Below are 19,084 nucleotides of genomic sequence, written 5' to 3'. Positions count from 1 at the left end.
TATCATATATACCTAATTACCTTTTTTCTTTTAGGCTACTCATCTTCATCCAATTTTCTCAAAGCATTCAACTCAATTTTCATGGAAATAAATTTTTAAAGCCCATTTCATTGGTGTACATAAAATTAATTATATCATCACAAAAATATAACTAGTATTAACAAGTTTGGGAACACAATTAAGTTTTGGTGAACATATCATTCCACTTAGTAAGACAGAACTTATAAAGAATATACCTAAGCATTCACAGAAAGTGGCGAACACCAGGTAATCTCTCTAGGACAGAATCTAGTTAGTGAACTGTCTCTGAAACTACCCTCATAGCTTTTGTACTATAACGACATCTTTGTGTAAACTGAGAATTCCCCACTAAAGCAAAAATTCAAAAAATGCATGCCTGTGTTGTTGATATCTTTAAGCCTCCAGGCAGCTGCATAGAGCCTGAGGCAGCCAGAGCCCTCCTCCTAGCTAAGCAGACTCTCACATTAACCACGTTTGTTTTCTGTGTATGTCATTACACAGGAAAGGTTGGGAAGCACTGCACAAAGTCGTAAGCTATTTAAGAGAAGTGACTGTCTTTATTTTTGCATTCCCAATAATTAAAATAGTGCATATTTGATAAATTCATAGAATAAAAGTAATTAAGTAAGAGAGACCCTTCATAGCCTCCCACAGTGACTACAGGTTAAACAAAATACTTCAGCCAAGGAGACAGACGTGACCATTGACCTTAGCATGGGTCAGGACAGCAACAATGGGAAATGAGCCTTTAGAATAATCTTATTTACTTACACATTTCTAAGTTTTTTCTCTCCCACCAGAATGAAGCTCCAGTGAGTGTTGGCCCCTTGTCTATCTTGTTCACTTGTATCCTGATACCTAGAAAAACGCTTGCCACTCAGTAGCCATGTAGCCATTTAATAAATACTTGTTAAATGTGTTGCTGTTAGAATTTCAAAGTAAGGAATTTGAAGCTCTAAGGGAAGAGATAGAGCCTACTTAACAGTTCTGCTCAAGGAAAGATAGAGTAATGACAGAAAAGCCATGCTTAAAGGCTTTCAAGTTCCTTTCAAAACATGGATGGCAACTGGTGACTGCTCTAAAACATGCCAGGGTGGTTAAGAGCTTGAGCTCAGGCAGATCTGGGCCTAAATTGTGTTTCTGCCCCTTACTTCTGTTTCCACCCCTTACTTAATAGCTAAGTAAACCACTCAGTCTTGGAATTTTCTATTGTGAAACAGAGATAACAGTGAGCTCCTACAATCATTTGAAGATCTTATAAGAAAATGCACATGAGGACAATGCTTGGCACATTACTGTAAAACAAATGTCTGCTGTTATTGCTGTTATTACTGTTGTTGATAAGCACACAAAGTACACCACATTCCACATGTGCACTAGAGAGGAAGATAGGACTGTACTCCTTGTAGAGCTCCATTATCGTTACTAAGGGATACCAAAGAACCAGGTCTTTGGAATCTGTCACCTGGTTCATATCAGGGATTTCTTTTGTTCAGACAAGTCACTAACTCTAAATGTCAGTTTCTTCTTTTTAAAATGAGCATAGTAATAGCATCTATCTTCCAGGTCTGTTGTGAATATTAAATGAGATCATGAACACAAAGGATTCACTACATCTGACATAACATGTACCCTAACATGACACTAAGCATTAACTATAGAATATACAGCTGTGCAGACATAGGTTTTTTATAAGGTTTTTAATGAAAAATGCTTAAAGCTCTGCTTCATTAAAAAATGAAAACTTCTAGAATGGTGTTTGTTTCATACTCTTTTGAAATAATAGAAAACTTTCCAATTTCCCAAGGGCTTTAGGACGGTATTCAAAATGAAGACACTTTTCTTCCACAAGCCTATCTATAAGAAAACTTTGCTAAAGGCTTATCTCCATCTTTTCCCATATTTAGTCCACTCATAGGTACCCCTAAGGCATTTCCATGTTTTTTTCTCAGCTATCTTTTTTTTCCTGAGCATGCAAGAAACATTCCATCAGCATTTTCAGCAATTATTTTATGCTTTCTCCTGACTCAGCAGGAAGTTTAAAAATGGGATATGGGTAACAAAACTTAGCTTGGATAGCTAGGTAATGTTTCCAGTTAAAAACACAGTGAATCTTTGCAATTTTTCTAGAAATCAAACTACTCTAAAATTAAAAGTTTATTTAAACACATACTATAAATTGTTAACTTATAATTCTCATGTGTTTACCTACCTATATAGCATTTTGTTTTTTAACTCGATACTTTTGCCTCTCAAAGTCCCATACTTACTGCCCTCCCATTAAAAACTGAAGTAACTTCCAAAATGCCAAAGAGATTTAAAATCGCAATACTCTTATTACAACTGTATACTTTAAACCTCATAAACTAGAGACGAGATGACAGTAAAAGAACTGACAGAAAATCTAAATGACCAAAACATTAAACAGAGTGGTTACAGATGGCAATGATCCTACAAAGGAGGACGTTAACTGTGAAGAAAAGGTGCCAACCGCTCCCTAAACCTTACTATAATCTAGACTTTTTAATAGACACTCTAGGAAGTTCAAAGACTTTAAGGTATTTTTTTAACTGCTAAAGGCAGAAGTAATACATGACGGACAGTAAAAAAATTCAAGCATTACAAACAGATATATGTTCATCATCCTTTTATAGAAGCGAGCTGAAATCATAAAATTAGTCAACCTTGTGAAACATCTGGCCCATGTCCTTATCAGCTAAGCTGGTAAGTTTGAAAGAACATTCCACTTCAGTATGGATTAGAAGGACAAATGCGATGATCAGAGAGTTGAAAAGGAATTCTAACAGAAAAATCTGTGTATGTGATGAGGACTAGCTCTTTACTAAAATCACCTTTCCCATATAAGTCAACTCTCGTGTTAGTATAATTGTGGACAAAAGATGCTTCCAAATAACTGAGACAATCTTAAATTTCCTAAAAAATAAAACTGAAGCCTCTAACATCAAATCTATTTATGCTCTAGGACTTCCCTGTAGTTCAAATGGTAAAGAATCTGCCTGCGCTGCAGGAGACCAGGGTTCGATCCCCGGGTCGGGAAGATCCTCCAGAGAAGGGAACGGCAATCCACTCCAGTATTCTTGCCTGAAGAATTCCATGGACAGAGGAGCCTGGCAGGCTACAGTCTGTGGAGTCACTAAGAGTCAGACACGACTGAGCCACTGACACACACACTTTAAACTCTAAGAGCTTTAAACTCTAAGGTACTAAATAGCAGTGTGATTAAAGTGTTCAAAGCAGTTAACATTGTTAGTTTAATTATATAATTCACACTGTTGGAGCAGCCCTGGAGAAGTGAAGGTAGGGCAGGGAGGAAAGGCCAGAGGCTATTAAAAGAAAGTTTTATGGAAGATTAAAGAGCAGGTATAGGAGGAGGACAAAGGCCTGATATAAAACTGAGGGTGGAGGCTAGGAGGACCTTCTTCTTAAATAAATTTAAATGAAGAAAAAGGCAAGACTTTAGGAAGACATATTTGCTTAGTATATGTGTTTAAGGGAAGATGCAAAGTGGAAATCAAGCGCTACAAGGGTTTAAGAGGAAGCATATTTTAAAGCTGAGCAAGGAAGTTGCTGGGGATAATGGAAAAGATCTATATCTTGATTGTGATGGTAGTTACACAACTGTATGCATTTGTAAACTCAGAAAACTTACACTAAAAAGAATAAATTTTACTATATGTAAATTATACCCCAATCAACGTGACACTAAAAAAAGTTATTAACAACTAAAATGATGATTAACCTTTAAAAGTTTATCACGATGTAAAAAACAAAAACAAGAATAAGCATCTTTTGTTTTAGTTCAGTTCAGTCGCGCAGTCATGTCCGACTCTTTGCGACCCCATGAATCGCAGCACGCCAGGCCTCCCTGTCCATCACCAACCCCTGCAGTTCACTCAAACTCACGTCCATTGAGTTGGTGATGCCACCCAGCCATCTCATCCTCTGTCATCCCCTTCTCCTCCTGCCCCCAATCCCTCCCAGCATCAGAGTCTTTTCCAATGAGTCAATTCTTCACACGAGGTGGCCAAAGTACTGGAGTTTCAGCTTTCGCATCAGTCCTTCCAATGAACACCCAGGACTGATCTCCTTTAGAATGGACTGATTGGATCTCCTTGCAGTCCAAGGGACTCTCAAGAATCTTCTCCAACACCACAGTTCAAAAGCATCAATTCTTCAGCACTCAGCTTTCTTCACAGTCCAACTCTTGCATCCATACATGACCACTGGAAAAACCATAGCCTTGACTAGATGGACCTTTGTCGGCAAAGTAATGTCTCTGCTTTTGAATATGCTATCTAAGTTGGTCATAACTTTCCTTCCAAGGAGTAAAGCGTCTTTTAATTTCATGGCTGCAGTCACCATCTGCAGTGATTTTGGAGCCCCCAAAAATAAAGTCTGACACTGTTTCCACTCTTTCCCCATCTATTTCCCATGAATTGATGGGACCAGATGCCATGATCTTAGTTTTCTGAATGTTGAACTTTAAGCCAACTTTTTCACTCTCCTCTTTCACTTTCATCAAGAGGCTTTTTAGTTCCTCTTCACCTTCTAGTTCACCTTCACCTTCACCATAAGGGTGGTGTCATCTGCATATCTGAGGTTATTGATCTTTTGTTTACTTGAACTTATTTTTAATTGAAATACAATTGATTTACAATGTTCTTTCAGTTTCAAGTGTACAGCAAAGTGTTTCAGTCATATATAAATTTTTTTAATATATATATTATATATATGTCATATGTATTTTCTAATTCCATTAAAGGTTATTACAAGATACCGAATATAGTTCTCTGTGATATATAGTAGGACTTTATTTACCTATTGTACATATACTAGTGAGTATCTGCTAATCTCAAACTCCTAATTTATCCATCCCTCCCATTCTTTCCCCCTTGGTAACCATAAGTTTGTTTTCTATGTCTGTGTATTTCTGTTTTGTAAATAAGTTCATTTGTATTTTTTTAGATCCCACATATATGTGATATCATATGATATTTGCCTTTCTATGTCTTACTTCACTGAGTATGATAATCTCTAGGTCTATTCATGTTACTGCAAATGGTATTACTTCATTCTTTTCTATGGCTGAGTAATATTCCACTGTGTGTGTGGGTGTGTGTGTGTATACCATATCTCTATTCATTTCTCTGCCAACGGACACTTAGCTTATTTACACGTCTTGGCTATTATGCATAGTGCTGCTATGAACGTTGGGATGCCAAGTTACCTTTTCAAGTTACAGTTTTCTAAGGATATGTGCCTAGGAATGGGATTGCTTGATCATACGGTAACTCTGGTGGCTCGGTGGTAAAGAATCCACCTGTCAAGCAGGGGGCATGGGTTCAATCCCTGGATTGGGAAGATCCCCTGAAGGAAATGGCAACCCACTCCAATATTCTTGCCCAAAAACTCCTATGGACAGAGGAACCTGACGGGCTACAGTCCATGGGGTTGCAAAAGAGTTAGACACAACTCAGTCACTAAGCAACAACAAAATCATGGTAATTCTATTTTTAGTTTTTTAAGAAACCCTCATACTGTTCTCCATGTGGCTGTACCAGTTTACATTCCCACCAACAGTGTAGGAGGGTTTCCTTTCTCCACAGCCTCTCCAGCAATTATTATTTGCAGACTTTTCGATGATGGCCATTCTGACCAGTGTGAGGTGACACCTCATTGTATTTTTGATTTGCAATTCTCTGATAAACAGCATTGTTGAACATCTTTTCATGTGCCTGTTATCTGTATGTCTTTGGAGAAATGTCTATTTAGATCTTCTGCCCATTTTTTGATTGGGTTGTTTAATTGAGCCATAGGAGCGGTTTGTATATTTTACAAATGAATCCCTTGCCAGTCACATTGTTTGCAACTATTTTCTCCCATTTTGAAAGTTTCTTACATGGAAACTTTTTGTTGGGTGATGGGTTTCCTTTATTGTGCAAAAGCTCTCAGTTTAATTAGGTCCGGTTTGTTTATTTTTGCTTTTAGAACAGCATCTTTTAACTATTTGGGATGTTTTACCATGTTGAAAAATCTAACCAAACTCTTGAGGTATATAATGAAGCATGGTTTTGAAATTCTGTTCCCATCTTCCACCATTAGTGTCTCTCTTACATAGAAACTTTAGTTTGTGACAATTCTCCCATGTGACCCAGCAGCTGAGGCTCTTAGCCAGTGACAGGAGCTGCAATGTCAGGCAAAGAGACTCAGCACATGGCTTTCTCAGGGTCTTTCTTCCTGCTCTAGACATGGAGAAACAGACACATCTACCATATGCTCCACAACTAGAACACAAACTACATGCTATAAGCTTATTTATTTCTAGACTCCTATTAGCTCAAAGCTTTTTTCTCTTTGATTATCTTCCCATCCTCAGAGAAATCTTGCCTCACAGTTACCCCAAGAGTCTACTTTAATGTCAGGAAGTCTTTCCTGAGTTCCCACGCCAGTTAGAAGCTTCCATAGCACCCTATGGACTGCTTCTCATGCTGTTTCATAGGTAGCTGTTTTTGGATCCATTTCCTCTTACAAACTCAAGGCCAAAATGCTGAAGAAGGACCAAGGCTTTATTTTTTTGTAGTCCCAGCATCTAGCTAAGTTCCTGGCAGAGAGGAAGCACCCAAAAAATGTTTCTTGAATAATATCCTAAAACAGTACTTCTATCCACTTTGAAAAAAATGAACATTTAAATACAGTTTTATCTATACATTCAAGAAATCTATCTAGGGCCTACAATCCCTGCAAAGACTTCCTGGGGTCAATGCCAGGTGTAAACTTTTTCCAGTCTCCTTGTGGCTCTACAATGGGGTAAGCAGAGTCAGTTGTCCACATCTGATTTAGAATAAGTAAAAGGCATCAGTAAAATATCCCCAAGGAATTACAGACCAGAAAGGTTTAAGGGTATGTATGGGCCACCCATCTTATATTTTATAAAAATTCTCCAAGTACCAATCTTGCAGGTTGAGGGTTGTCCTATATTGAATAAAAGTAATAAAAATTCCCTCACATTGTACACAGATGAAGATGTGGGATACGAGAACCTCACAGATGTATTTTTCTCATCTGATTATAAGACACAAAATGTTTACATAAAAGCTATACTTGGAGAGTATAATAATAAAATGATCTGTATTAGGCCTTGTAATACCTAAGCCAAGGTCCAAAAAAGATTCTCTGGAGCATTGGGAAGTGGGGAAGAGTAATGTTCAAAGAAATGGTGCTACTACCTATATTCATGCTATGATTTTCCCAAGGAACTTGATTCTGTGGAATGTAACCATTCCCAACTCTAGAGAGTGGTTAGAGACCCTGGTCTACTACTATTACCTAGAGTCTCTCCACGGGATGGATATTAAAGTGGCCACATATTTACTATTTAACTATTTCTAAAGTGAAATAACTCAGCATTCAAAAAATGAAGTTCATGGCATCCAGTCCCATCATCACTGCATGGCAAATAGATGGAGAAATAATGGAAACAGTGACAGACTTTATTTATTTGGGCTCCAAAATCACTGCAGATAGTGACTGCAGCCATGAAATTAAATTACGCTTGCTCCTTGGAAGGAAAGTTATCATCAACCTAGACAGCATATTAAAAAGCAGAGACATTACTTTGTCAACAAAGGTCCATCTAGTCAAGGCTATGGTTTTTCCAGTAGTCATGTATGGATATGACAGTTTGACCATAAAGAAAGCTGAGCACCGAAGAACTTTTGTTTTTGAACTGTGGTGTTGGAGAAGACTCTTGAGAGTCCCTTGGACTGCAAGGAGATCAAACCAGTCAATCTTAAAGGAAATCAGTCCTGAATATTCATTGGAAGAACTGATGCTGAAACTGAAATTCCAATACTTTGGCTACCTGATGCGAAGAACAGACTCATTGGAAAAGACCCTGATGCTGGGAAAGATTGAAGGCAGGAGGAGAAGGGGACAACAGAGGATGAGACGGTTGGATGGCATCACCGACTTGATGGACATGGATTTGAGCAAGCTCGGGCAGTTGGTGATGGACAGGGAAGCCTGCCATGTTGCAGTCCATGGGGTCGCAAAGAGTTGGACATGACTGAGCAACTGAACTGAACTGAAAGTGAAATAATAAATAAATAACCAGAAGAGAAGGAAGATTCATAGGCCTGTGGTCAGCCTCCTTAGCCACAACCCCTTCCTGAAATCAATTTCCTGTTTAAAAAGGCATGTGAAGGAAGATAGGTCTGGGAGAATGAAAAGACTACTGAATTCATTTTGGAATCAAAAGGTAGGGAATCAAGAGTTTTAGTATTATTTGCTAAATGAGTATCAGTGTATTAGTTTGTATTAGTAATTCTAAATATTACCATTTTAAAATTTTACATCAAGATAAGGATGAGGTTCTTGCCACCTGTGTCCCCAGGATCATTTCCTGAAATGTCACTACCTATGTTCTTTTTGTGGAATATGTTTACATTTAGGATCTCATATTATTTTTACACACACACAAAACAAGTCACTAATGGCTTTGCCATTAGCTACTGCTGACAATTGGGAAATCTTCACCATGTTCAAAGCAAATCATCCTATGTCACATCATGGCAGATCCTTAGCCAAATTGCCTCCAATAAGTCTTTCAAAATAGATGTGCAAATGTTAGCTGCAGAATATATTGTGATTCATCTCCCAAAAAACAAATAAGAAAATCTTTATTTTTACTCTGTACATGGACACTGTAACTTACTCAGAATGTCTTATTATTTAAACACACATGTTCACATTTTAATGATTTTGTAGTGATAAGACTAAGAAAAGCTCTCAGTTAATTTGTAGAGCAAAACAAACAAAAAAATCTTTTGAAGCTAAATACCACAAGATATATATATTTTCCACACCAATTCTCTGACTTGATCAAACAAACAAAAAGAGATGACCCTATATAACTCCTCCCCATACACAAATACACTCTCACCCTTTTGAGGGTTTTAAAACAAGAACAATGACAATTGTAAATCAACCAGTGATTCTGTGTTCCTATCTAAATGAAAAAGCCTTTAGAGACTATTTTTCACATAAATGATAATGTACTTTATTATCATCAGAGGTCATGGCCAGCCAAGTGATAACAGGTTTTAAGTTATGATTCTAAAGAACCTGTCAGGCCCCAAACCTCCTTGAGTAGGCTCTGTGTCTTCCCGTCTCTTTTTTTTATTTCCCATCCCTCTCCATTCTTAACATGTAAGCTTAAACATTAAGCTTGGCCAAGAACAAGATACTCTTACAGACTCTCTAGAAAGCACTGTACATGGTGATGGTCCCTCCTTGCTAAACATTAACCTTAATACGCTTTTTAAAAAACTTTCCTTTCCTTAAGCAGCTAAATATCAAGATAATCTTGATTACTACATTCATTTAATTAACACTCACAAAATGGGAGCAGAGCATTATCCATGGCATAATTCCATAAAATGCATTCTTCCTCTTAGCCTAAATCAATAAAATATGGACTCAATAGTCTTTTCAAAAAACACGTATGTCAGAGAACAGATTAGTGGTTTCCAGAGGGGAGGAGGGAGCGAAATGGGTGACAGGGATCCAGAAGTACAAGCTTTCAGTTATAAAATAAATAAGTCATGGGGATGCAAAGAAAAACATGGAGAATACAGTCAAAAACATTGTATTAACTCTGTATGGTGACAGATGTTAACTAGACTTAATACTGGTAAATCATTTAGCAATGCATATAAATGTTAAATTACTATGTTGTATATCTGAAACTACTAAAATGTGGTATGTCAATTATATTTCTCTATGTGTATATATAAATGAATATATATATAAATATATATTCATTTTAGACAGAGCTAAAATGAAGTATTCAACAAAGTAAGCAAGAATGAGTAAGTAAAACTCGACAACATAAAATGTCAATGTCTCTCTATAAGTATACTCTCCAATCTACTATTTATGAAAAAAGCAGTCTTATCTACAACGTTATCATCTAAATTGAGAAAGGCATTTGAGTCTATTCCCAAATATGCTGGATCTCGTCTGATCTTGGAAGACAAGCAGGGTTGGGCCTGGTTAGTACTTGGATGGGAAAAAGGCATTTGAGGTCAGTTTTCTGGGACCAAAGAACTAAGGAAAACTACTGAAGATCTTCTAAAAATAAATACACTAAAATGAGGTCAACAAACTTTTTCCATAAAGAGTCAGAAAGGAAATACTTTGGGTTTTGTAAACTGTATGGTCTTGATCACAAGTATTTAATTCTGCCATTGAAGTATTACAGCATTGTTAATAGCCACAGACAATATGTAAAGAGTAAGTGTAGTTGTGTTCTGATAAAACTTTATTTACAAAACAAGGTGGCCAACTGTACTCAAAAATATAGATCCTCTGTTGTAACAATGTTTTTGTGCACACCTTTGTTGAAAGCATGACATGAGAAATGTCATTCTAAATGGCTATTCTCCCACAATAATTTCTTTTTAGTTAAGAGGGTAAAGTATTACCTGCATTTAAAAAATAAAAACCTGTGTATACTATATAATGTTATTTTGAAAGGAAAATTGATCTCTATATAAACTCTATGCGCAGAGAGAAAAAAGCTTGGGGGAAAGGGAAGGGGAAAAGGGATGGAGCTGGAGGAGTATAGGGGAAGCAAAGTGAATGAATATTAACCTACAATTTCTATTTTCAGAACTATTTGCAAAAGCTGGTAGTTAACATACAGAGTATATAAGACACACTTGTACCCTCAAGAAACTCATGACATAGTTAAAAGGGCAAACTTGTTTTTTCCCTCTGCATTTCAAAACTGTAAACATTACAGGCATATGGGATTGTAAACATTTCTTTTAAAAAATCTAGGCTTTATAAATAAAGACATTTTTAGTGGAGATTTACATTTTTATAAACAAAAAGAGAAAAGACTTCATAAAATCATATTATACCCAGAATTCTATTTCTTTTTTTTTTCTATATCAACTTAGTATTTCTATCAGTAACCATGGTTCACTCCAGGGGCATAGCCTCCTGAAAGGATCTGTTGCTGGCATGGTGTTTGGAATGGTGGTGCTGAACTGGAAAAGGCCCTAGGTGGTTCTGACTCCTCTACTTGCTTCCTTCCCCACTGTCCAATCCCCACTCCAAGAAATCCTACTACATATCATAATCTCTCAAAATACACAAACGCAGATTTCTCTATTGGCAAAGGAGAATCTTGAATCACAAAATATAGTGAAAGTAACAAATTTTGGGTTCTTCCTTCAAGGTAGGCTCTATCAGCAAAAGGTTAAGTTTGTCTAAGGAGAAAAAAAAAATTCCAAGTCATCAAGAATTTAGAATAAAGCCACACCTTTATCCCCAGGTATGTCATTAATCAGAAAAGTGAGGCTACATCAACGAAGAATAAATTCCAAGCAAAAATATTAAGTATTTAAAGTGGAAAAATACATAATGTCTAAATTTTTTATTGTAATTTTAGGCCTGCTCCTAAACATTCTTTTTTTTTTTTAATTTAATTTTATTTTTTAACTTTACAATATTGTATTGGTTTTGCCATATATCAACATGAATCCACCAGAGGTATACACGTGTTCCCCATCCTGAACTCTCCTCCCTCCTCCCTCCCCGTACCATCCCTCTGGGTTGTCCCAGTGTACCAGCCCCAAGCATCCAGTATCATACAGCAAACCTGGACTGGCGACTCACTGAATTTACAACTAGATCCTTTTTAAAATTATATAACCTATCCAGAAGATTGCTCGAATTTTTTCAAGAGAAAATATGACTAATTCTACCACTTAAAAACAAAAAAATAAATCACAATGCATTACTAGAGCAAAGGAAATCAAAGACTAAAATATAAGACCCTAAAAAAAAAAGCATGCTGTAATTGACAAGCACTACAGACAAGAGAAATTTTAACTTTAACATCAAAAATGAGAGACTCCTCAAAGTGAACTCTTAGGTGGGAAATTTTTTTTTTTTTGCTTTGCTTTTTTTTTACCATGAGCATGTAATTCATAATTTTTAAAAGTTTAATAACTGAAAGACATTAAAGAGGTACTCTTTACCAGTAAACTATATTTAAGATTTTCTCATTTGAAAAAATATGAAGGACTCCATTAGCTTAATCCACCAGACATGGTATACCAGAGAACGTGTGCATGCTTAGTTGTGTCTGACTCTTTGGCAATCCCATGAACTACAGCCCTTCAGGCTCCTCTGCCCATGGAATTTTCTAGGCAAGAATACTGAAGTGGGTTGCCATTTCCTTCTCCTGGGGGTTTTCTCGACTCAGGAATCAAACCTGAGTCTCTTGCATTGCCAGGCAGATTCTTTACCACTGTGCCAGCTGGGACACGCTATACAAATGAACACATACAGTTAAATTCCAATAAAACTTAACCAACACAAGCAGTGCTATAGCCTTCAGACAGTAGTTTACCAAACTCCTGCTCAAAACAAACCTGTTTTTAAACCAATATTAGATTATCTCATTACATAACAGATAAACTATCTACATACAATTATTCCACCCTATTAAGTCTTTTCTACCTTTAGTGAAAATTGCCATAAGCAGCAGTGATCAAAATTGCTGGAAAGGAAAGAAAAGTCAATGTGTTAACCTAATTTGTCCCTTAAATAATCTCTTTGTTTAGATCAATCCTTCACCTCAGGATACATGGTCTCTTGGCCTCAAAGACCAGTAGGAAGACAACATATGCATACAAACCACTACTACTGATCAGGCCAGCTAAGTACCACAGTATGATAGAAATAACCACAAACTCAGCAAAATGTTCATGGTTTAACATATTTCCATATGTTTCCAAATAGAGTCTCATAACAAACCTATAAAGTACAGAAAGCACTTGGTATTATTCTCATTTTATATAAAGCTCAAAAGCAGTAGAGCTCGATTAGAACCTCTGAGACTATTGTACTGCATCTCTTCAGAGCAGCTTTCTTCAAGGGGGCTGATGACAGAAGTAGAGGCATTTAGACTGGGCCTCAAAGAATGAGCAGGACTAACAGGAGAAGAGCCCACAGTGTTCCAAGGAAACAACATACACAAAAGACTAGGGATATCCTATGTGTGTGAAGGGAATGTTGGGCTGGTTCAGGAAAAGCAGGTAGGGACATACAGTTAGAAATATGGGTGGAAAGCACGGGAAGAGCTCTGAGTGGCTGACTTCATGTCTGTACATGACCCTAAGGACAATGAGAAATTAGATGGTTTGGGGAAAGAAGGAAGAGAACGTAATGAAGCTCTTATCATGTGTCTGAACAAAAGAACTTCCTCATACTAAATCATGTTGAGTTATGAGGTAGTGTTATAGGGAGATTAGACTTTCGTAAGTGCTCTGCAGGAGAGGAGGGATGAGTCTAACAAAGGAAAGTGGCAGAAGGCTATCTCTGTAGTTTCGAAGTCTGAAGTGATGGTTCCCACAGGTACCCTATAGTACCCCACCCCCAAAAGTGACACCAGTGTTCTAAATTACCTTACATTTTCCTACATTTTATCTAAAACTTACCGAATCTTCTGGAGGTCTCTGGATTTTTCCCCAATCCACAGAAGGTCCCTTTTCTTGCAAAAATCTGTGAAATAGCTTCCGAAATCCATCAAGGTCTTTTTTAGTGTGCTATGAGAACAGAAGTCATTGTTATAGCTAACAGAATGCTTAGTATTTAATAAAAACAGACATATATTGTACATTTAAAATACCTTTCAGAGAAATTCTTACAGCTTTAAAACATGGAATACAGCATTTACACTCCATTTTAAAACTAAAGAGGAAGAAAGCTAATAGGAACCATACTTAAAGGAATACAAGCAATCTCCCCATCTCCCACCAGTATCATGTCATCTGAATACCATTCGGTCTACTCGAATTCCAACTGCTTCTCTACATTTACTCACCAATATAGTTCTCTACTTCCTTTAAATGCAAATTAATCTTCACCAAAAGAACAAGAAAGAACAAAAAACAGCTAACCTCAAAAGGCTAAGTACAATTTAAATTTGAAAATGAAAAGGATAATCTGTTGATTTACAAGAAAGTAAACACTTGCCTTTTCTGGGAAACCTCTATCATAGCTGTCAGAGTAGCCCAGTTCTGTTAGAACAGGCTCTTTGGAAAAGGCATCCAGGATATAAGGTTGATAAATTAACTTCTCACAATTTTAACTGAACATTTATATCCATTTTTTCCACCCAATGATATCAAAACACAGAAAAATAAATTGTAACTTTGTTCTGATTCTTTTAACTTTAGAAACTTACCAGAATTTAAAATATTTAAAAAAGACAATGGTTTTATACTGAGCAAATACTGAAAATCCTTAATTATTAAGCAATCTTAATTTTTAAAATACATCATTACATTTTGTAATTATTTCAGGCTAGATGATCAGTGGTAGCAATAACAACTCAGCATGTAGATGGATGAAAGCAAAAACATAGTGTAGGGTCCTTACTTCAAATTCATGTGATGGTGCTGTGGTGAGTATCTTTTCTAGTTCCTTCTTCACAGATAATTCTAGTTCTTGTCGAATGACTTCTTGGAACTGAGAAGCACCATCCTGAGACATTGCCTTGCTGAGATCTAAAACAAAAATGTAAAAACCACAAACTGAGAACTGACAGTCATTCAAACAGCTGGTAAACCACAACCAATTTATTTCTGGTGTACCAGTTAAATGAAAAGGGCTCAATTCTCTGGTCCCATCAACCTCCAGGAGGATTTTAACATTGCCAACTACTTATGACTTGATAATCATTCTGGCTCAAATTTGACTGTCTGGTATATCTATATGCTTTTTGAATGTATCTAAAATATTAAAAGATGAAGCAGGTGGAAGTAAAAGGATTAATCTTCATTTGAGCATATATTAAATTGTTCCATCTCTATTAATGTTTCTGTCCTAGCCATCAAAGCTGGAGACAAATGAGAACATTCAAAATAACATTCAGTTCAGTTCAGTTACTCAGTCTTGTCCGACTCTTCCTGATGCCATGGACTTCAGCATACCAGGCCTCTGGTCCATCACCAACTCCCGGAGTTTACTCAAACTCAAGTCCATTGAGTCGGTGATGCTCTACAACCATTTCATCCTCTGTCGTCCCCTTCTTCTTCCACCTTCAATCTTTCCCAGCATCAGGGTCTTCTCAAATGAGTCAGCTCTTCACACCAGGTGGCCAAAGTATTGGAGTTTCAGCTTCAACATCAGTCCTTCCAATGAACACTCAGGACTGATCTCCTTTAGGATGGACTGGTTGATCTCCTTGCAGTCCAGGGGACTCTCAAGAGTCTTCTCCAATTCCACAGTTCAAAAGCATCAATTCTTCGGCGCTGAGCTTTCTTTACAGTCCAACTTTCACATCCATACATGACCACTGGAAAAACCATAGCCTTGACTAGACAGACCTTTGTTGGCAAAGTAATGTCTCTGCTTTTGAATATGCTGTCTAGGTTGGTCATTAACTTTCCTTCCAAGGAGTAAGTGTCTTTTAATTTCAAGGCTGCAGTCACCATCTGCAGTGATTTTGGAGCCCCAAAAAATAAAGTCTGACACTGCTTCCTCATCTATTTGCCATGAAGTGATGGGACCGGATGACATGATCTTAGTTTTCTGAATGTTGAGCTTAAAGCCAACTTTTTCACTCTCATCAAGAGGTTCTTTAGTTCTTCTTCACCTTCTGCCATAAGGGTGGTGTTATCTGCATATCTGAGGTTATTGATATTTCTCCCGGTAATCTTGATTCCAGCTTGTATTTCATCCAGCCCAGCATTTCTCATGATATACTCAACATATAAGTTAAATAAGCACGGTGATAATATACAGCCTTGACGTACTCCTTTCCCAATTTGGAACCAGTCTGTTGTTCCATGTCCAGTTCTAACTGTTGCTTCCTGACCTGCATATAGGTTTCTCAAGAGGCAGGTCAGGTGGTCTGGTATTCAGAATTTTCCACAGTTTATTGTGATCCACACAGTCAAAGGCTTTGGCATAGTCAATAAACCAGAAATAGATGTTTTTCTGGAACTCTCTTGCTTTTTCACTGATCCAGCAGATGTTGGCAATTTGATCTCTGGGTCCTCTGTCTTTTCTAAATCCAGCTTGAACGTCTGGAAGTTCATGGTTCATATACTGCTGAAGCCTGGCTTGGAGAATTTGGAGCATTACTTTACTAGCATGTGAGATGAGTGCAATTGTGTGCTAGTTTGAGCATTCTTTGGCATTACCTTTCTTAGGGATTGGAATGAACAATGACCTTTTCCGGTTCTGTGGCCACTGCTGAGTTTTCCAAATTGGCTGGCATATTGAATGCAGCACTTTCACAGCATCATCTTCTAGGATTTGAAATAGCTCAACTGGAATTCCATCACCTCCACTAGCTTTGTTCATAGTGATGCTTCCTAAGGCCCACTTGACTTTGCATTCCAGGATGTCTGGCTCTAGGTGAGTGATCACACCATTGTGATTATCTGGGTGGTGAAGATCTTTTTTGTACAGTTCTTCTGTGTATTCTTGCCACCTCTTCTTAATATCTTCTGCTTCTGTTAGGTCCATACCATTTCTGTCCTTTATTGAGCCCATCTTTGCATGAAATGTTCCACTGGTAACATTAATAAGGGCATATTTTGTGGAATATGTCCTTATGGATCTGCTGCCTCATAAGAGAGCTGAGGGGTTTGGCAACTGAAACAAAAGACTTCTTCCTCCAGGCCAGATGAAAAATTTAAGGATTTTTTTCTATTTTAGAAGGGGGGTCACTTCAGTTTATATTCTTCCCTAAAGAAGAACTCTTGAGAGATACTGGCAATTCCAAAGTGCCTCCACTTGCCTGGCATAAAAATTTTCATTTTAAAAGAAGGGGCACAGGGATGCCTCCCTATTTCTAGCTCCTAATTAAACTTCTATGCTTATCTGTGTCAAACAAGACTATCAGGACTTTTGACATAGCCAGGCACCTCTGTAACAGATGGATCTAACTAAAGGTGACAGAAATATCTGTTAGGTGAAAACAAACAAAAATAGAAAAATACAGAAAAAGGAAACAACCCTGACCCAAGTACCTTGGGAGAAAGATACTAACATAGGCTGTTTTACGTACTTCATTATCTAAACAGAAATTCTGTCTACTTCTTATAAAATAAGGAAGAGATTATTGTTCACGTCCCCCCATCTTCAATACCTAACTCAATCTTACAAATGTGTTTTTAAGCTACATTTCATTGATAGCTAGTCAGTTCTATAAATGTTGGTTAATTTTGAAAAATCATATATCAATAATAGCTAGAAAAAAACTCCCACATGCCATAAATTCCTTAATTTGTTATCTGGGCAGAAGGAAACACATAGACAAAATTAAAGGCAAGATAATCAATATTTTAAAGATAGTTTTGAGAGCAGAAATTAAATTACTGCTAACAATTAGTAAATATTTAACTCCTGAGGTGATTTAATGCAGACAGCCTCTCCCAAATACTGAAAAATGTTAACAGGTGAGATATTTATCATAGCTTTTCCAAAAAAAGTTTATACACAATTTCCACCATGTTAAAAAAAAAAAAAAAGAATTTGGTGAAAGCACACAATCTAATCCTAAAATAGTATATTCTAACTGTGCTCCTTCTAAAGGCTAAGTTTATGGACTCCAGTAAAACTATCAAAATGACTCAAACTGTGGTTCATAAATAACTTACATGTGAGCTAAGAAACATCATAAGAAACACACACGGTTATGTTCCATAAACAAAGATACATTTCAACTAGTAATTTGCAATTTGATTATAATCTATAAAAAATGATAATAATGAATGAGCATACTGGTACAACTTTTTTTGCACATAAAGAGTTTAAGTGTTTTAAGGATAGGATAGAGTCACATAATTATAAAAATTACTTACAGAATTAACAAATTGATACTGTCTATATTTACAAATGCAGAGAACAGGTAACCATGTACATGTTGTACAAAGTAAAATTAAAATTAAAAATGAATTAAAGCTTGAAAGATGAAGTAATTTACCAATTTTAAAATGCATACACAAAGACCTCTGAACTACACACGTTCGTTCAAACTGAACCAATGATGGAAAATACAAAAAGTGCAGCATTTCTAAAGAACCAGACATTTCTACCATAATTATTTTGTTAAAAGAATTTTTCCTGTTCTGTCTTTGGAGAACCTTTCTTTTCCCTAAGACAATCATCTTAAGAATGTTTTCAGGCACTACAATTTGTAACAATCAAAAAAACAGTCTTCTAATGGGTCCACAGTATTCAAGAGATTAAAGCCCAATGCACTTCGGGGTTCAGCACTATCACTGTGACAGGTAACTAAAAACCCCTACAGAGCATTTTAAACTAGAGTTAATGTGACATCAACCACACATGTTATCCTCTGGTTAAGTTAGCTGTAATTTAAAGTTTGTCACAGGTTAAGTACCCCACTAACTCCCATATTAAATAAAAAGTCACTTGGAAGAAAAATATACTAAATATAAAACCACTAAAGAACACACATATCATTTGATTCTATGTCACAGACTGATTAAAACAGATCAAGAAGTTACTACAAAACAATTTTAAAAGTAAGTTTTTTGTTTGACTCAAAAACATCTACAAGACTCTGCTTTGTTAAGTTAGATCCTGAAGGCCAGCCTGCATAGTCACATTCCTCCAAATAATGATGGAAACATTTAACTTATATTTTGGGCAAATGCCAAAAGTGAGATAAAATTAAATTTAACTACAAAGTCTGAGCTGTTTGAGACATGAGAAAAGCCCAGAAAACAGGAAAAAAAAAACAAAAACAAAAAACACCACACCAAACTTTAGAGACTCATCCTGCAGAACAATAGCCTATCAATGTATGTGATTTAAGGCTAAAAACACACAGAACCCATGTTACTATCCTCCCTTCCAAGCCTAGCAAAGAAGGACTGAAAGCCTCACATTTAATACTAAATAAATAAATACTTAAAAAAAAAATACTACATGGGATCTTTGCCAGCTGCAGTAGGTCCAACCTTCAGGAACAGATTTGAAGAAA

The 19,084-nt window shown here is 36.6% G+C and overlaps 1 protein-coding gene across 4 annotated transcripts in view; it reads right to left on the bottom strand.

The window, feature by feature from the left end:
• Positions 1-19,084, bottom strand: part of UGP2 (UDP-glucose pyrophosphorylase 2) — a 58,052-nt gene that overhangs the window by 22,508 nt on the left and 16,460 nt on the right. For all 4 annotated transcript variants that reach the window (XM_055540455.1, XM_055540458.1, XM_055540457.1 and 1 more), the window contains exons 2-3: positions 14,500-14,627; positions 13,557-13,664 (exon numbers count right to left, since the gene is read on the bottom strand). In XM_055540455.1, the coding sequence (XP_055396430.1) occupies positions 13,557-13,664; positions 14,500-14,627 (236 nt within the window). The remainder of the gene's footprint in view (positions 1-13,556; positions 13,665-14,499; positions 14,628-19,084) is intronic.

Source organism: Bubalus kerabau, chromosome 11 (genome assembly GCF_029407905.1).
Source record: "Bubalus kerabau isolate K-KA32 ecotype Philippines breed swamp buffalo chromosome 11, PCC_UOA_SB_1v2, whole genome shotgun sequence".
Classification (NCBI taxonomy): Eukaryota; Metazoa; Chordata; class Mammalia; order Artiodactyla; family Bovidae; genus Bubalus; species Bubalus kerabau.
This window is presented reverse-complemented; position numbering and strand designations above follow the sequence as displayed.